General features: G+C 40.0%; 1 protein-coding gene across 1 annotated transcript in view; it reads right to left on the minus strand.

Annotated features, from left to right (window-relative positions):
- Positions 1-14,657, minus strand: part of si:dkey-219c3.2 (transcription initiation factor TFIID subunit 4) — a 48,858-nt gene extending 34,201 nt beyond the window's left edge. Inside the window, exons 1-10 of the mRNA XM_017474727.3 lie at positions 13,364-14,657; positions 12,310-12,470; positions 11,245-11,334; positions 10,231-10,392; positions 9,740-9,862; positions 9,012-9,101; positions 6,537-6,716; positions 6,374-6,449; positions 6,127-6,238; positions 2,298-2,467 (exon numbers count right to left, since the gene is read on the minus strand). Of these exons, the coding sequence (XP_017330216.1) occupies positions 2,298-2,467; positions 6,127-6,238; positions 6,374-6,449; positions 6,537-6,716; positions 9,012-9,101; positions 9,740-9,862; positions 10,231-10,392; positions 11,245-11,334; positions 12,310-12,470; positions 13,364-14,657 (2,458 nt within the window). The remainder of the gene's footprint in view (positions 1-2,297; positions 2,468-6,126; positions 6,239-6,373; positions 6,450-6,536; positions 6,717-9,011; positions 9,102-9,739; positions 9,863-10,230; positions 10,393-11,244; positions 11,335-12,309; positions 12,471-13,363) is intronic.
- Between the last annotated feature and the right edge of the window lie 2,955 nt (positions 14,658-17,612).

Below are 17,612 nucleotides of genomic sequence, written 5' to 3' on the forward strand. Positions count from 1 at the left end.
TCATCAAAATGTTTGCTTGTCCAAATATACATTAAAAAAATAAAAAAAAATTCCATGTGTCTTTGCATATGTTTGATGAAATATCACCATACCTGTTGCATACTGTGGTAGGTTTTGAATATTTATATCATTTTGGCGCATCGCCCAGTCCTAAAAGCTACTTGAGTAACAGCTCCCCCTTGTGGAGAATCTTGAGAGTTGGGCCCATAAACATCACGTAGCCCTTTCCATTACTGCTTGCACATATATAATATGGACATGTTTTATGCTTAAAAATATCACCTCTATTAGCATAATCCTCTATTAGAATGTATTTCTGGTGGATTTTTCACAAACGTGAGTATAAGCGTACAATTATAATTCACTGCATCATCTTAAAGAAGACTTATTTCTGACATCACTGTAGGCTTTCTAGACAAACAGGTAACACGTGTATGAATGTGTAATTCTGCCTACACGTCGTGTTTTGTTTGTGTTTTCATTCGCATTAATCCGTTTCTTCTCCCAGCGTTGCTTGACTCGCTGAGAGCATGTATTGCACGTTTTCGAGGCGACCTTGTCGGGAAGACGGCCGGGGGCGCTCTCTTGGTCCGGCACACATGACAAACTGACAGAGAGGCATCAGAGGGAGGCCCATAAAAATTCATACACAGCCTGAGGATGCCTGAGCCTCACTACACCGAGCACTCATTAGATTCAGAGAGGAAGCAAGGGGCCAGTAGAAGTGCACTAGAAATGTAGTGGACTAAGTCGAGGCTAAACACAGGTGAATAGGGAGCACTGAGTGTTTGTGTAGACTGTCAGAACTTGTACAGTGTGATGCGTCAATGTTGTTGAGTTAATACATGTGAGAAGTGCTATATTATTTGCACCAACGTACTAGTAACACACTCATCTGATGCCGTGCTAGTCCAGCTGGTACAGGGGGATTATATAAGCAATAACACAGTTCGAGGCATACTGTTATAGGAAAATAATCAACGGTGAGGTGGTGCGATGCAAAGCAGTTTTATTGTTAACACCCCAAAGTTGAGTATTTCTCAATTAACAACATGACCCTCCATTTCGCCAACGATTACTTTTGATATTTATTCAACAACATAATCATAATTCTTATCCATTAATACACATTTAAAGCTGTGCAACGTCTGCAAAACAAGGTAGTTCCTGCCATCATGTATGTTGTAGCAGCTATAACCAGCCATCCCCTCACTAGCAGAGTTATTCTCTCCTGAAGTTAATAATGCACAAAATAAATAAATACATTTTGAAAAAGCACTTCAGAGAGAGAAACTGCAAAATGCAACATCCTCTGTCTTGAAGACTTTCCAGAAAATTTTAATTAACAGCTTTACCTCTGACTGACACTGGAGACTCCTTCCATGGATGTTACGTAAACATCTCTTTACAGAAAGCTTCATTCCATCAATGATTTCTACATTTTTTTTTATTTTTTAATAATTTATTATAAGTCTTAGATTATTTGGAGCATCTTCTAATCAAGTTACTGTGAATTAGCTGTTACTATAGAAACCTATCATATCGTACTAGGACAAGCTCATTAACATAAACCTACAATTTGAATTATAGCCAAAACTACTGTTATTAAGAGAAAATTTTCCGGTAACTCCTGGCCAATTAGAATGAAGAAATTGACAGTGTCGTGGTATAAGGAAAGGTTAACAACAATATAACCACCTTGTAGTCATCCAACCATTATCAAAGCAGAACTAATGAAAAACAACAACTTTTAAAGTGAACTATACTATTTCTACATCTAATATTGTTAAACGACGAGCCATTTTTAACACCTGACACAGATTAAGAGAAGATCTGGAGCAAAAGCTTTAGCTCTGGCAACAATACAGCACTGAGCTGCGGCAAAACTAACGGGATAAAAACTAAACTGGGAAATAAAATGGCATTTTAGACGCAATATTGTGGCTCAAAATTTTGGGCCTTGTGTCAGACTCTGGAGTGACTTGCTGCAAATACCGTAAAGCGCAGTCTTGTTTTGGATGTGTTAATTCTCTGGATGGGCATCAGTAAGGTTTTCTTTTTTTTCTTGATGCACTTTTGTGTGAGATCTGATAGATGTGCTGTGTAAAATAACGCTTTACCTTAGGCTCAGTATAAATGATTTTCATTCACTCAATGCTCAGTGATCCAGACTTATTGTTTCAACTGTGTATCAGCAGCTCTAGGCATCAGCCATTATGATGTATACATGTATACATTCATGCACAGTGCTCAAATTAATGTACATATTAATGAGAGCACGTGTTGGGGTTCCCTACCGATCTCGAGGATGCGCTTGTGGAGCAGATTAGCTGGCAGGAATGCCTCGTCCTTGCAGGAGCGGATCTGCGTGCCCACCAGCTCGGAGCCTGTGGCTAATATACGAGCATTCTCTTCATTCAGGTTCACACCGGCCATGGACGCCACGTCGTTGATATCGTCGTCATCCCTGGAATACATCATATACGGGATCGTTTACATCGCCTGAAGTCACAACTAAATGCAAATAAAGCTATAGTCTGAATGAAGAATTTTAAACAAATAGGAATTACTGAAAAACAGGATGAATGGAGTATTTCCTGTCTACACAGACACAATCTGGTTATGCAAATTAATCAAAATATGTTCATTATCCCTGAAAATTATTCACCCATGAAAATGTCAGTCTGTTTGAGCTCTAAACTTCACTACAGTAAACTGATGAAAAACACTCAGAGACGTGCTGCCACCTAGCGGCCACCATTATAAAGACATGTCATAAATCCATGCAGAAAGCTTTGGCATCCTTTAACGAGAGATCCTCATCTTTACAATGATAGCCAGGAAGTATTGCGTGTATTGCTTTCTATAACTTATAATAAATGTCTCCTTTGTGAATTCTCACACTCAAAGGCATGAGCTGATAAATCGAACTAAGATGAATATTGTGCTTAATGCAGGTTGCTCAGACTATATACAGACATCATAAATTCTGGTTCATTGAATTATTCACAAGAATAGCATCTCACATTTATGAAATGTATACAATCTATAGGTTAACTCACACCAAAAGCACTTCTAATCATCTTTTTTTTTAATTGCCTCCTGAAACAGACACACTTCCCCTTTAATCACACGTGCATGTGAATGAAACCTAAACTCTATTCATTCACATCACACATTCACTTAAATATAATTATATAATTTTAAAAATTTGAAAAAGTTATAGTTGTGCAGTAAACTGATGACAAAATGGGACTCAGGTGGTAGAGCGGGTTGTCCACTAATCGTAGGGTTGGTGGTTCGATTCCTGACCCACGTGACTCCACATGCCGAAGTGTCCTTGGGCAAGACACTGAACCCCAAGTTGCTCCCTATGGCAAGCTAGCGCCTTGCATGGCAGCTCTGCTACCATTGGTGTGTGAGTGTGTGTGTGAATGGGTGAATGAGACACAGGATAAAGTGCTTTGGAACCACTAAAGTTAAAAAAGTGCTATATAAGTGCAGACCATGACAAAATAGGTCACCAAAATAAACACAGATGCTCTGTTCACTGTCGAGTCAACATAATGTTATTAATTAAAGCTCCTTCATACACCAATGACATTTCTGTACCTATGAGGAATGTGTATTATTATTAAAAACAGACAGTGGAGTGACGCGGCTTGGATGGAAGACCACATAGTCTTTCACACTTACCGTTTTTCCCCCTTCTTCTCACCTGCTATTACACATTCTGCATATAATCCTACAGAAAGCAGGTGAAGGATAGAACAAACCACTTTTAAAAAAAGTGTTGCCAATGTTCACCTTTTTTTGGATTCCCCTCATTTACCAACCAGGGAGGGTGAAGGCAAACATGTGCTTCCTTAAAGACACATGGAGCCAACCATGTGGAGCAGCGTAATACAATTGGAGGAAAGCGCTATCTGCCCTCTTCCGCATACTCGGCTCACAACTGGCTAGTATCGCAGTGATTGACATTTCTACCACCAAGAAAGCACAGCCAATTATGCTCTCAGGACTCCGTGTCACAGACAGTTCAGGTTACTACAGAAGCCCTAAACGGCCATGACTAATTCTTTTTTTTTTCTCCTTTCTTGTTTTCTTGTGATCTCGACATAGCAAAAAGCTGTTTTCTCACATCATTTTATCACGAGAAAATCTTGCCCCTTGTGAATGGGGCTGGTGTTGCATGCACGTTGGCATCTTCACCATCGGCATCACAAACGTAATAATCGCCTGCTGCAAAGATGGCCTTTTTCCTCTGCATTAAGACGGAGGGGAGTCCCCTTCTCAAGTGTCTATCACTAATGTGGAAGTTTGAAGTCACTGACGGACACGGAGCTATTTCAGATTGAGTGAATCCCTGATCAAAGTAAAAATGTATTTGTTCATCCATGATGCTGCGGCACTGCACTAAGCTTTTATTGGACATGGTATGTTGAGTACGCAGAAAAATTAACTTGAGATCACGAAAAAACAACAATTTTGTTATGTCGAGATCACGAGAAAACAAGACATTATAATAATAATAATAATAATAATAATAATAATAACAACAACAACAATAATGAATGGCCACTTAGGGCTTCCATAGGTTACAGCTCTGGGGGCAAGCCGGAAAAACAAACATGGAGGTTTTTGTTAGAGAGCAAATAGAACCAGATTTACAATTTTATGTGGAATATTAAAAAAATAACTGCCAGTATTCCTAGGTTGTAACTAAAAGTAACATTACTCGACTATTTTTGGGACATTCATCAGTACGTCCCATTGTGCCTGTCTCTGGATAGTCAAGCACAAATCCTCTCCATTTTCTGCCTCAAACGTACAGCGAAGACAAACAACCTCCTCACTCCCAGAGTTAAAAACCGTTCTTTATTTAATCTTCATTACTGATAACCAGAGTTAGGTGTAACAGGTTACTGTAATCTAATGACCTTTTCTGATAACGCAGTGATCTAACGCATTACATTTTAAATGTATGTCATTTGATTACAGTTACTGATGTCAATAAAATGACGTTACTTGCGTTACACATTTATCGTTAAGCAAATAATATTAAGTAAAATCCATTTTTTAAATAAATCACATTTTGCCCCGAAGATCTTTCCTTTAGCACTGAATAAATCTCCACTTGGAGCGGTTTGTCAGTGCGTAACTGAGCGTCAGTAAAAGAAGACAGTCTGTAATTTTAATTTTATATCTTCAGTGAACGGAGTCGAGACCAATCAGACAGGGTTTACAGGAAAATACGTGGAAATACTCGTGTCTTATTGGCTCGCAGTCTCTCAATTCTGCCAAACACTCGCTCACAGTCAGTGCGATGATAAATGGATATACGCAGATTTATTTTTAACCAGTAAAGGGGTTGAAACTGAAACAGTAACATCATCTGATGCTGAGCAGGAAAACAAGCTGTGTAAATGTGTATATGAGTTCCAGTTTACGTGAACATGATATGAGCAGAGCAGAAGGAAAGATAATGTACTGTGCACGGCACTAGCAGCTAAAGCTTAGCTGTGCCTCCTCTTGGTTAGCGACACCAAACTAGCCTAGTTAGAAAAGTTTTATATTTTAGCAGTCTGGTACTCCTATAAACAGTGACAACACCCAAGGCTAGTTTAATTATAAATCCAACTTTTTCTGATCAAGGCATACATTGACGTGCACTAAAATTACTGAAAGAACTATGAGTTTCACTGTGTAGTGTATTTTTGTAGGTTTGATCGGTTTTGAAAGTAACGTGGAAGTAAAGTAATTAGTAATCCGATTACAATTTTTAAGTAGTAATTATTCATCTGTTGTGGATTACTTTTATTTTGATTAACTTACCCAACACTGCTGATAACAAATCTAATCTAGATAGCAAGCTAGGTATGTTAATTTGCTGAACGTAGGTAGGACTGGTAAAAGCGTCGTCATGGTTACAGTGTGCAATGTTGCTCGAGAGACTTTTTTTTTTTTTTTTTTTTTTTTTAAATATCAGCACAAAAAGTGCTCTGGCCAGCTTTTTTTCAGCTTTGTGTGAAAAAAACCTTAAGATAAACACACAACACACACTGACTTCTAGGTAACACACACATACATGTGCACACACACGCACCAGGTGTTTAACACAAGTACCTGAAAGTTCCACCTCCTGGGTCATTCAGCTTCTGTTTCTGATTGGCTGAAGCCTGCATGGTGATGCCCATTGGACCTCTCACCTGTACCACTGGTCCTCTCACCACAGCGCCTGTAACACACAAATTACACACTGCATTCCTTCCACTAACTACAACATGCTGTCATCTCCTGAATGTGGTCACTCATCACCATAAAAAATAAATAAATAAATAAATAAATAAATGATAAATAAAAAGCCATGCACCTTGAGGCCGGACCGACTGCGTGATCACCACGGGCATCCGAACTGGCCCCGTCTGTGCCCCTGTCCTCTTCACAGCCTTCAGGAGACAGAAAAAGGTGAAAATTGTGATGCATTGTTTACTGACATACGTTACATCTGTATAGGTAAAGTTTATGGACAGTACCACCAGGGTGGCTTGGTCCTGCGTGACGGTGGGGCGGACAGCTGGCACCGTAGTGGCGAGGGCGCGTGGGGGCGGAGCCTTAATGGCACTCACAGTCAGAGGGCTGGAGGAGGTTTGAGCGAGCTGGGTGAGAGACTGTTGCGAGTTCAACAGCGTCATCCGCAGAGCAGGCAGGCTTTTCTGTATACACACACACACACACACACAGACAGTCACGTGTCAAACTTAAACATTAGACAATGCTTTTACTCACTACTACTACAGCGTTCATAGAGCTTCTGTAAAACACAATGCAGAGCAAAATACAATCCAGACCAACATACATCATCATACATGATACATCATACATCATCATAGCATTGGTGAAGGTGAAATTAAACTCATTTTAACTCTCTCGGGTTTGGATCAGTGTGTGCTACAGCAACCATGTGCGTCACTGTGTAAGCGCTGTCTGTTTTTCTATCCCTATGTGCAACTGTAACTTCCTCCAAGCGTACGCGTGTGAAGAGGAAAAGAAATTTTGATAAAGCGATCAGCTCGATGATGTGAGGAGCCTTACAGCATAATAATTATTCGAGACAGAGGAAACACTGTTGTAAACAACTCACAGACCCCATATACCCTTTGCCACTACACAGATGAAACGGTTAGCTTTTTTAACGACACCAAAGTAGCAACTCTAAACAAGAGCAATGTACATTTACATGTTCAATTACAGTCTCCATAAAACGTATGGTATGCCTAGCTGACTGGAATAAAGAAAAAAAACACTTCCACGAACAACTCGAGCTGTAACAATTACTTTATGAAGTCAAGTGAACTTCCTGCTCTCGACTTTATCATTTTATTCGAGTATAATGTCTTCCAAACACATAGTAAACAGAATATAAAACAGGACGTGTCTAACTTGAGAGTGCTGAAACATTTAACTAGTTATCTAACGCAGTACTAGCTAGCTTCTAATTTACATCATTCCTTTAAATGCTTGAATGTTTGAAACCATAGCACTGGTGAGTTCTCCAGTCCTATTTGTCAGAGGGTGTTGAAAAGTTTGGAATTCCCAAAGAAATACAGAGATGAGCCACAAAAGTTCTTGAACCAAGATTAACCTCTACGGAAGACGGAAAAGCCAAATTGTGGAGAAAGAAAGGAACTGCTCAAAACATACAGTACAATCTCATCTGTGAAACATGGTGGAGGTAGTGTCATGGCTTGGGCTTGCATGTCTACTTCTGGATTACTTCTCACTAATCTTTATTGATGATGTAACTCAGAACGAATTCAGAAGTTTACAGGAACATTTTGCCTAAATATTTACAGAGAAATACATCCAAATTTATTGGGAGGAACTTCATCATGCAGCAAGACAATGATCCAAAACACACTGTCAACACAATGGACTTTATCGGGGGGGAAAGTGAAAGGTTTCAGACTGGCCAATCACCAGACCTTAACCCTACTGAGCAGCATTTCACTTTCTGAAGAGGAAACTGATGAGAGAACCCCCCATAACAAACAACAAATGAAAGCGGCTGCAGTGAAATCCTGGAAGAAGAAACCAAAAATTTGGTAATGTCACTGAGTTACAGGCTTGATGCAGTTATTGCAAGCAATGAATATGCAACCAAACGTTAATTGTCAGTTACTTTAATTTACGTCTACACTTATCTGTTCCAATAATTTTGCTCAACTACAAATCAAATGGTCTGATACTAAATGTTTTATGTTTATGTAAATACCAGGAAATAAAAGCTGAAATCCTAAACTCTCGTCTTGTATCCATCTTTTGATCTCAAAGCCAAATGTCTTTAGTCTACGGCAAAAACACAGGAACTGGCCTTGCCGTTCCAATAGTTTTGGAGGAGACCGTATTTGACATTGTAACTGTAAGCACGATGTGGGAAGAGGAAGGAAACACTGTGATATGTGATTTATTATAGAATATATTTCAAAAATATCTACAGCAACACCATTTCACAGATTTGGAACAAATTACAATCGGTGATTCTGTTCATTTGCATTGTGTTTTGAATTTGATTCTGTTCTGAATTTGCATTGCACTTTCTGTGCGTTTGTCCTTGCTGTAACCACAACCTGCAACTTTCAATTTCATTTTCTAAATCTGACTAATTTACGTTCATCACAATCATCATGAATCATGCAGCCACAATAGTGTAACCTATAAGGCACATGCTACATGCTTTATGCCCAGCGCTAAAATTAACAGCAATACAGGAAATGGCCATTAACAGCTCCAGAAGAGGTGCATACAAGAAAAACTCAATTAGACGAGAAATTATAAAACTATGATATGGTTTCTTTTTCTACCAAGTGCTATTTAGTAGCAAAAATAAAGTGTTCTCTCCATCTTCTGTACAAGCCCTAATTATCAGAGAGTAAAGAGGCATGAATACAGGGTTCCAGGTTTTTAAAAAGGCACAGCTCTGTGGAGGATGAGACAGTAAAGGATGCTACCTTTAGAAAGGGGATGAGGTAGGGCTGAGGAGACGATTTCAGCTCCGTCTGCAGACGATTTGTAAACTCCTCAGGCTCAATTTTGGCATCCTGTCCAGAATTAAACACAGCATTTAAGAAGATCACTGTACATACAACACGATAAATCGTGAACTTATTTTTCTGTGAATGAGACTTTTTCTTTAAAAAAAAAAAAGTGGATAAAAAGTACAGAACTCATCACAAGTTCCAAATGATAGACGATTTTGTCTTTGATAGAGTACACTTCTACTACTACTATAGGACATTGCCTGTAAATAACAAACAACAAGGACAAGTGTGTGTTTGTGATGCACTAGTCATCATTATCCCATTATCCCAATGCACAAGGCAGGTGACACCCTGGACGGGGTGCCAACCCATCACAGGGCACAATCTCACACACACACATCCATTTACACACTATGGACAATTTAGAGATGCCAATCAGTCTACAATGCATGTCGTTGGACTCAGGGAGGAAACCCCCAAAGCATGCAGGCAGGAAGCGAACCCCCAACCCTGGCGGTGCGAGGCAAACATGCTAACCTCTAAGCCACCGTGGCCCCCTTTGTTTCATTCAATATACTTCTAACTCTCTTTGCTGCTGTAAGAGTTGAATCTCCCTGGGATGAACAAAGTGATCTATCGATCTATCTGTCTATTTCCAATGCTGTGTAACACTACTGACAACCAGCGATACTACTCACCAGCAGGTCCTGCACGAGCGCCTTCACGTTCTTTGAAGTTTCCGGAGAGGGGGAATTATGGGATGCCAGTTTGATCAACGTTGCTAGGAAATTCTTGCATTTCTTCACATTCTCTTGCATTTCCTGAAATAAGGAACGGAAAAATGACCATGACTATATTTGATCACGTGGAAGCAGTCCAACAAAAATGTAAAATAAATAAGTGTGTATTATATATATATATATATATATATATATATATATATATATATATATTTTTTTTTTTTTTTTAATGGTTAGGTTTGATCCTAAAGGACCCTGGAAGCTGTTGTGCTATTTCACAAGAGATTGTATGAGAACCTTAAGAATCACAGTTTGGGCAAAAGCAGACATTTTAGGTCCAGATGAAACTCGGAATGAAATGAAACGTGTTAAATGTGTTCGGGAGCTGAGAGAAGCTTGAAGAACTACTCAAGAGAGGTCAGGGTGAGAGGTCGGCTCATGACGGCTACCTGAGAGAGGTTGGTGATTCCCGTGGTGGGTGCAGCGGGTGCCGTGACGGTGGGTGAAGGTTTCAGGAGTGTCTGGTTTGGAGCCTGAATACGAGCGCTGGTCGTGATCACAGTGGGGCCGCTGGGCTTTGGAGCAGTGCTCGCCGTCACCAATGGGCTCTTCTAACATGACAACAACAACACACACATCACATTTTGACCTATATTGCATTAGTATTTACATTTATATCTCATTATATTACAATACTGCAGCATGCTCTAAAACATCCCTTAGAAAACTGACACTGTATAATTGGATAAAGGTTTCCACGTGCAATAATATTTATATCATGATCCTAGGAAATATTAAAAAAATTTCAAACCTGCTGAAGTGTCCACATGCAGGAAGTGATTAGTGTGATGTCAATGTCTTTTATTGTATGTTAGATGTTTGACTCTTACTGTCCCCAAACTGCTTCCCATTCACCCCGCCCCTGCATGCTTATTTATTCTTATTACACTTTGGTTTTCCTGTTAGCACTGAGTATGTCACACATGTATGTTGCACCATGGGTCTTGGAAAAAAGTTATTTCATCTGTGTACTGTGCATTGTAAATGGTTGAAACACAATGATCTACTTGACCTAAAAATAAAGCTGCCTTTATTACCATTACCATGGTGAAGTGACACAAATCAGATCAGTGTCTACAAAGGTGGCAAAACAACCATGAAGGATAGCGATAGCAACAGCAATGACTATATTTAGTGGAAGGATGAGGACATTTGTAATTACTGAACTGAGAAAGAACCTATCAAAAATTGAACAACAAATCAACATGGAAACTTACTAAGGAAATGCAGGATCATGCTGTACTTCACCTCCATCTCGACTGCTCTGTGATACTGCAGTTCTTTATATAGCTCTTTATTTTGTTTGCCATTAAGTAAAAATGACAGGGGCATACTGAGTGCTGGGTGGATTAGTAAAGATTACACAGTGAAGTGTTGGAAGTTCAGATGAAGAAAACATGTACCTGTAGAGCAGGGCTAGCAGGGCTGGCTGTCTGGACCACTTTAGCCTGTGCAGGAGGAATCGGTCGGATGGCTTGGGATGTCACTGGAGACTGTGTGACAGAAGTGAGAGATCGCCCAGAATTCAATCCAGAGAGCCAAGATCTTATGGGCCAGTATTTCAGACAGAGATTATGCCTGGACCTTAAAACACTAAATCTGCCACTCAAATTCAATCGAGGACATCTCATTTATTTAAAATGATATTACAATGATGGATTAACCAGAACATGTTCCAGGTGTCTTCTGGGACATTTTATCATGATCTCCACTGTGGCGTGGTACCCTAATGGTACACCTTTTTTAGCTTTAGTTGGTATCTTTTACCGAGGAATACACTTATAGTTTACCTTTAGAGTAAGCTTTACTCTAAAAAACTAATCACAATCCATTTATGGAGCTTTAACCTTTTACACAGGCCTATCAAAGTTTCCAGGTGAAAGATAAATGATGGCCCTAAAGTTCAAAACACTTTAAGAAAACTAAATACACAACAGCAAGTATAAAAAAAACTACAACATAACATTAACTCAAAACAGAAAATGTAGGTCCTTATCGAGTGTCACGTGCTCGTTTCTGATTGGATACGGGGTATGACTATCACAGTGAAAAGGAAATAAGAACGTGAAATGGCTTCAAAGCTTTGGCAACAGTAAAGGCAACACATTTCAACTTGTGAAATGTAAGAAAATAACTAAAATCATTCAACTTTTTTTGCTAGACTAAGCTAATAGCAGACGGGGGGGGGGGGGGGGGGGGGGGGGAGTGGAGTTCCTTTTCACCGTAATAGTCATACCCCGTATCTAATCAGATACGAGCATCTGATGTTCAATGAGGACCCACCCACTCCGTTTTGTGTTTTTGCTGTTGTGTTTATTTGCTTTTGCGTATTTGGTTTGGTAAAGTGTTTTGCACTTTAGGGCCACCGTAAAGATACATATTAAAAGGTGCAAATGATAAGGGTACCACTGCAGCAACAAGAAAAGGCACAGTTTAGTACACTTTTTATAGAGAGATTATTCACATACTTGTTGCACAGGAGTGGTGACTTGAATGGTGGCTGTAGTGGTGGTCGTCGCAGGCGTCGGAGACAGAGTCGCTTTCGTCTGATTCTGAGCCTTCGCCTGGGCCAGAACCTGCTGAGGAACCAGCACCAACTGGCCCGCTTCGGTCCGGACAAGCACCATTCCTAGAGCACAGACGATACAGGAAGCAGGAACATGATTCTGCAGCAGGGATGAACTTTTAATGCAACACTCAATCAGGATAAGACCTTGCATTGCTCGGACATAGCGAATCATCAGCTCGCTGAGATTAGACTTTAAATCAGCTCCTGATTTTCTGTTAATAGTGTAACAATGGATATCCAACCGATCCAGGTCGTCCCTTTTAAATTGATAACATTCAGTCGTAAAACTGATAACACAACCCCTGACGAATTTTTACCATCATATTAAATCATTAGCAATATAAAATAGTTTTCTTGGATTATTATATTCATAGGTGAACACTATTCAAACTTTATCTCTGGAATATAGATAAGTTTACTGGAAATGACTTGTTTGTTAGAGCAGTGGTTCTCAAAGTGGGGTCTGTTAAGGTCTGTGATTTTTTAAATTTTATTTAGTTACAGTGATAGAAAATCAAACCCACCTTCATCAAAGTGATATTCATCATATGAGTTTGCATATTATTGTTAGTAGTAGTATTATTATTATGTTTGAGTGGTCATTTAAATGAAATGGGTTTACTCCAAACTTCAATAACAATGAACAATATGAAATTCATTCTAATATTAATATATATCAGAATTAAAGAGAACTCCTACTATATTCTGTGAGTGGAAAGTTCAGGACTTGAAAACTCTATGGCTCTAATAAATAGCGAAGATATAACTGCACGTATTTAAATAATGTACGTGAAATAAACCTCTACACCATGGATTTATTCTACATTTAAAGGCTCTAAAAAGTCGGAGAAACCCCTGCGTTAGACAAACGATCACATAAGGTTCAGAAGAATAATTTTTATCTGGTCATAAGGGTGGAGTATAAATAATGCTCGTGGTGTCTGCATGCTTACCCGGTGGTATAGTGAATCCTGGCGGTAACTGAATCGTGGTCTGTTGTTGAGGTCTGACAGTAAGCTGAGGTACCACCGCCCTCGGAGCAGGTGCAGCAGGAACCCCAGGTCGCACGGGGACAGTGCTCGTTGCTGGAGACGGAGTAGTAGGTCTCAGCATACCTGCAGCCTGACCTGTAAGTCCTGCTTCTGGCTTCACCAGCACTGACGGGCTGCTCGCCACTGGAAGCGGGGTACTGACTGCACCTGAGTGCACGGCTGTACCGGTTACAGGAGGCCGCAGGGCTACGGGAGAACCGGCAAGCTGATTTGGGACAATGGTTTTAATCTGGGTTTGGGGATTCGTTTTGATCAGACTCGCGTTGGAAAAGGTCAGCGTGGGGGCTGGGACAGAGGCGACACTCACAGGCACTGCAAGTTTAGGGTCACTATGACTGGGTGCAATGTTGATAGGTCGGTGCAGGGCAACAGCAGGGACTGTCTGAGCAGCTGATACACTCACAGGCTGTGGCAGTATATGATTAGACGGCTGAACAGAAGTACCAAGAAAAGTCCCATTAGTGCCTTTGGAAGTGGATGTGTTGCTGTTGTCGGTGCCTAAGCCAGAGCCAGAACCAATGACAGCACCATTCACCCCGGTCTGTAATCCGGCTACAGGAGCTGGAGCAGAGGAGAGAGCTACAGTGGCATTGCTGCCATTCTCACCAGCCAGCGCTCTGGAGGAAACGGCGCGGATAGTTGAAGCTATGTGATTGGTGTTAGGGAGAGTATCTGTAGCTGATGATGAGGATGGTGATGATGATGATGATGATGATGCTACAACTGCTGCGTCACTTGAACAGTTCGGAGAAGTTGCGAGTCCCGGTACAGCGGGCTTTGGTACTAACGTGATGTTTGGCTGCACTCGGTTGGTAGCCATCATCCCCCCAGCGTTCAGAGCGGAAGGGACAGGGACAGAGTTGGAGCTCGGTGTCCTCTCGGAGCCGTTCTCGCGCTTTACCTCCACTCTGTGTAGTCCTGACGCTCGCGCCTCCAATGCGGTTCCCGCTTGAGCGGCTTGGGCTTTTCCTAAGTTGTTGTTTCCGCTCTCGGGTGCTCCTGATCTCTGCGCCTCGCTCTGGGGTTTATTCTGACCGCCGAGCTCCGACTCTAACGAACCCACGAGGTCGCTGACGGCTTTTTCGTCCACTTCTGAATACAGCATATCTTCCAGCGGATCGGGGACGCCCGCCATCTTTGGAAGACGCTCGATGGAGCGTGTCGTGCGCGTGCGTTGTTTTGCCGCGAAGTGCATTGTGGGAAACGGGGCGGGGTGACGTCACAACTACTCTTCGCCTACGTGCGGAAAGGTTCAGTGGCGCTAGTCTAGTAGCCAGATCTGTCAAAACAAAGCAGGAAATAACGAAATTTAGTGCTTTATTGTTTAAAAGATGGCATTATTTCAAAGTCATGTCGGTTATAATACTGGAATAAAGTTGGTTTGACGTTGGACGTTCGATATTCGCAGACATGCGGAAATTAAGGGACCGTCTCTAAAGTTACATACGACATTGTTATACACGTTTCTAACCTCAATTAGCATTTGAAGGCAATGACTTAGTCATATAACCAACCGTAAAGTGTTCATGTAGCTATCAGCTATATTGCACACCTTTTAGATTTTTGCTATTTAATAAAAATAAGCTATTAAATTGTATATAAATATTGCCATGTATTTTATTACTGCATGGGCTCATACACAAAATGTACCATAATTTAAAGCTCAATAGCATTTGAAGGGAATGATGTACAGTCATGAAGGCAACTGGAAAGTGTTCATCTAGGTGTCAGGTATAACGCACACCTTTTAGATTTTTTATATTAGTTAAAATAATCTATTGAATCACATTTAAATTTGGCATGTATTTCATTACTGAATAGGCCCATACACAAAATATATCATAATTTAAAGCTCAATAGGATTTGAAGAGAGTGACGTACAGTCATGAAGCCAACTGTAGTGTTCAACTATGTGTCACATATAATGCACACCTTTTAGATTTCTGATATTTCTTAAAATAAGCTATTAAATCATATGTAAATATTGTCATGTATTTCACCACTGCATGGGGTCATATACAAAATATACCATAATTTAAAGGTCAATAGCATTTGAAGGGAATGACTTACAGTCACACACACACACACACACACACACACACACATATATATATATATATATATATATATATATATATATACACATACAAATATTCATACATATATATGTATGAGTGTATATATACAAATATGTGTATGTATATTATATCTAATAAATAAAATGTGTTTTCACAGCATTGTTGATCGTGTCACATTTTAGAAACAAGATCATTGTTAAATTACAAATAGAGAGAACCCTAAGAGGATTTTAAGTAAATAAATAGAAAATGACAGGCAAAACCCCCATCCCAGAGTGCGGGGTGTCCACAAAAGCAGGCGTGTAAATAAGAATCGAAAGTTGGACTAAAATCAATTTTTTTGTGCTCACTTTTTATTTGAAAACCTTCCTTCCTTTCACAGGTGAAAACAATTCAAACTTTATCTCTAGAAAATAAATAGGATTACTGAAAATTACTTGTTCACTAGAGTAGAGGTTCTCAAACTGGGGTCTGTAAAGGTCTGTCTTTTTAAATTTAGTTACAGCGATGGAAATCAAACTCACCAGTATCAATGTTATATTTATAATATGAGTTTAATAATATGAATATTATTGTTATTAATTTAAGTGGTCATTTAAATTAAACGGGTTTAATCCAGTCCCCAATAACTCAGACACAAGTAGGCCTACAAATAATATCTATTTAATTGTAATATTTATTAGAATTAAGGAGAACTCCTAATAGTTTCCTCCAGGTACTTCAGGTTCCTCCCCCAGTCCAAAGACATGTGTGGAAGGCTGATTTGCATGTATAAAGTGTCCATGGTGTATAAATGGGTGTGTGAATGTGTGTGTGATTGTGCCCTGCGATGAATTGGCACCCCATTCAGAGTGTACCCTGCCTTGTGCCCAATGCTCCCTGGGATAGACTCCAGGTTACCCGCGACCCAGTAGGATTAGCGGTATAGAAAATGGATGGATAGATCTTCAAACGAAATACAACATAAAACAAAAACAACCTGAGTAAACACACAATACAGTTATTTATTTATTTATTTATTTATTTATTTATTTATTTTATTGAAGCAAAAAAGTTATCCAACACCTATCACGATGTGGAAAACTAATTGCCCCCTTAAACTTAAAATCTGGTTGTACCACCTTTAGCAGCAATAACTGAAACCAAATGCTTCAGATAACGAGATCAGTCTTTCATTTAGTTCTATAACTAGGATTTACTCCTATGCTTTGGATCATTGTCTTGCTGCATAATCCAGTTGTGCTTGAGTTTCAATTTACAGATTGAAGACTGGACATTCTCCTTTAGGATTTTCTGGTAGAGAGCAAAATTCATGTTTCCCTCAATTATTGCAAGTTGCCCAGACCCTGAAGCAGAAAAGCATCCCCACACCATCACACTTCCACCACCATGCTTGACTGTATGTATGATGTTCTTTATGTGGAATTCTGTGTTTGGTTTACGCCAGTTGTAACGGGACCCCTGTCTTCCAAACAGTTTCACTTTTGATTCATCAATTCACAGAATTTTCTCCCAAAGGGTTTGAGGATCATCAAGGTCTGTTTTTGGCAAATTCAGATGAGCCTTAATGTTCTTCTGGGTTAGCAGTGTTTTTCACCTCACCACTCTTCCATGGATGCCATTTGTGCCCAGTGTCTTTTTGACAGTGGAGTCATGAACACTGACCTTCATTGATGTAAGAGGGGCCTGTAGGTCCTTTGATGTTGTCCTTGGCTGTTTTGTGACTTGCTGGATGGGTAGGTGCTGTGCTCTTGAAGGAATTGTGGAAGGTCAGACACTTCTGGAAAGGTTCACTACTGTGCCAAGTTTTTCCATTTGGAGATAATGCCTCTCACTCTGGTCCTCTGGAGTCCTAGAGCCTTTGAAATAGCTTTGTAACCCTTCCCAGACTGATGTATTTCAATCACCTTCTTCCTCATCATTTCTGGAATGTCTTTCAATTTTGGCACAGTGTGTTACTGGGTAAGACCTTTTAACCAACTTTATGCTGTTGAAAAAGTTCTATTTAAGTGTTGATTTGATTGAACAGGATTTGCAGTAATCAGACCTGGTTGCATCTAGTCCAGCTGAGC

The sequence above is a fragment of the Ictalurus punctatus genome, chromosome 8 (genome assembly GCF_001660625.3).
Source record: "Ictalurus punctatus breed USDA103 chromosome 8, Coco_2.0, whole genome shotgun sequence".
Classification (NCBI taxonomy): domain Eukaryota; kingdom Metazoa; phylum Chordata; class Actinopteri; order Siluriformes; family Ictaluridae; genus Ictalurus; species Ictalurus punctatus.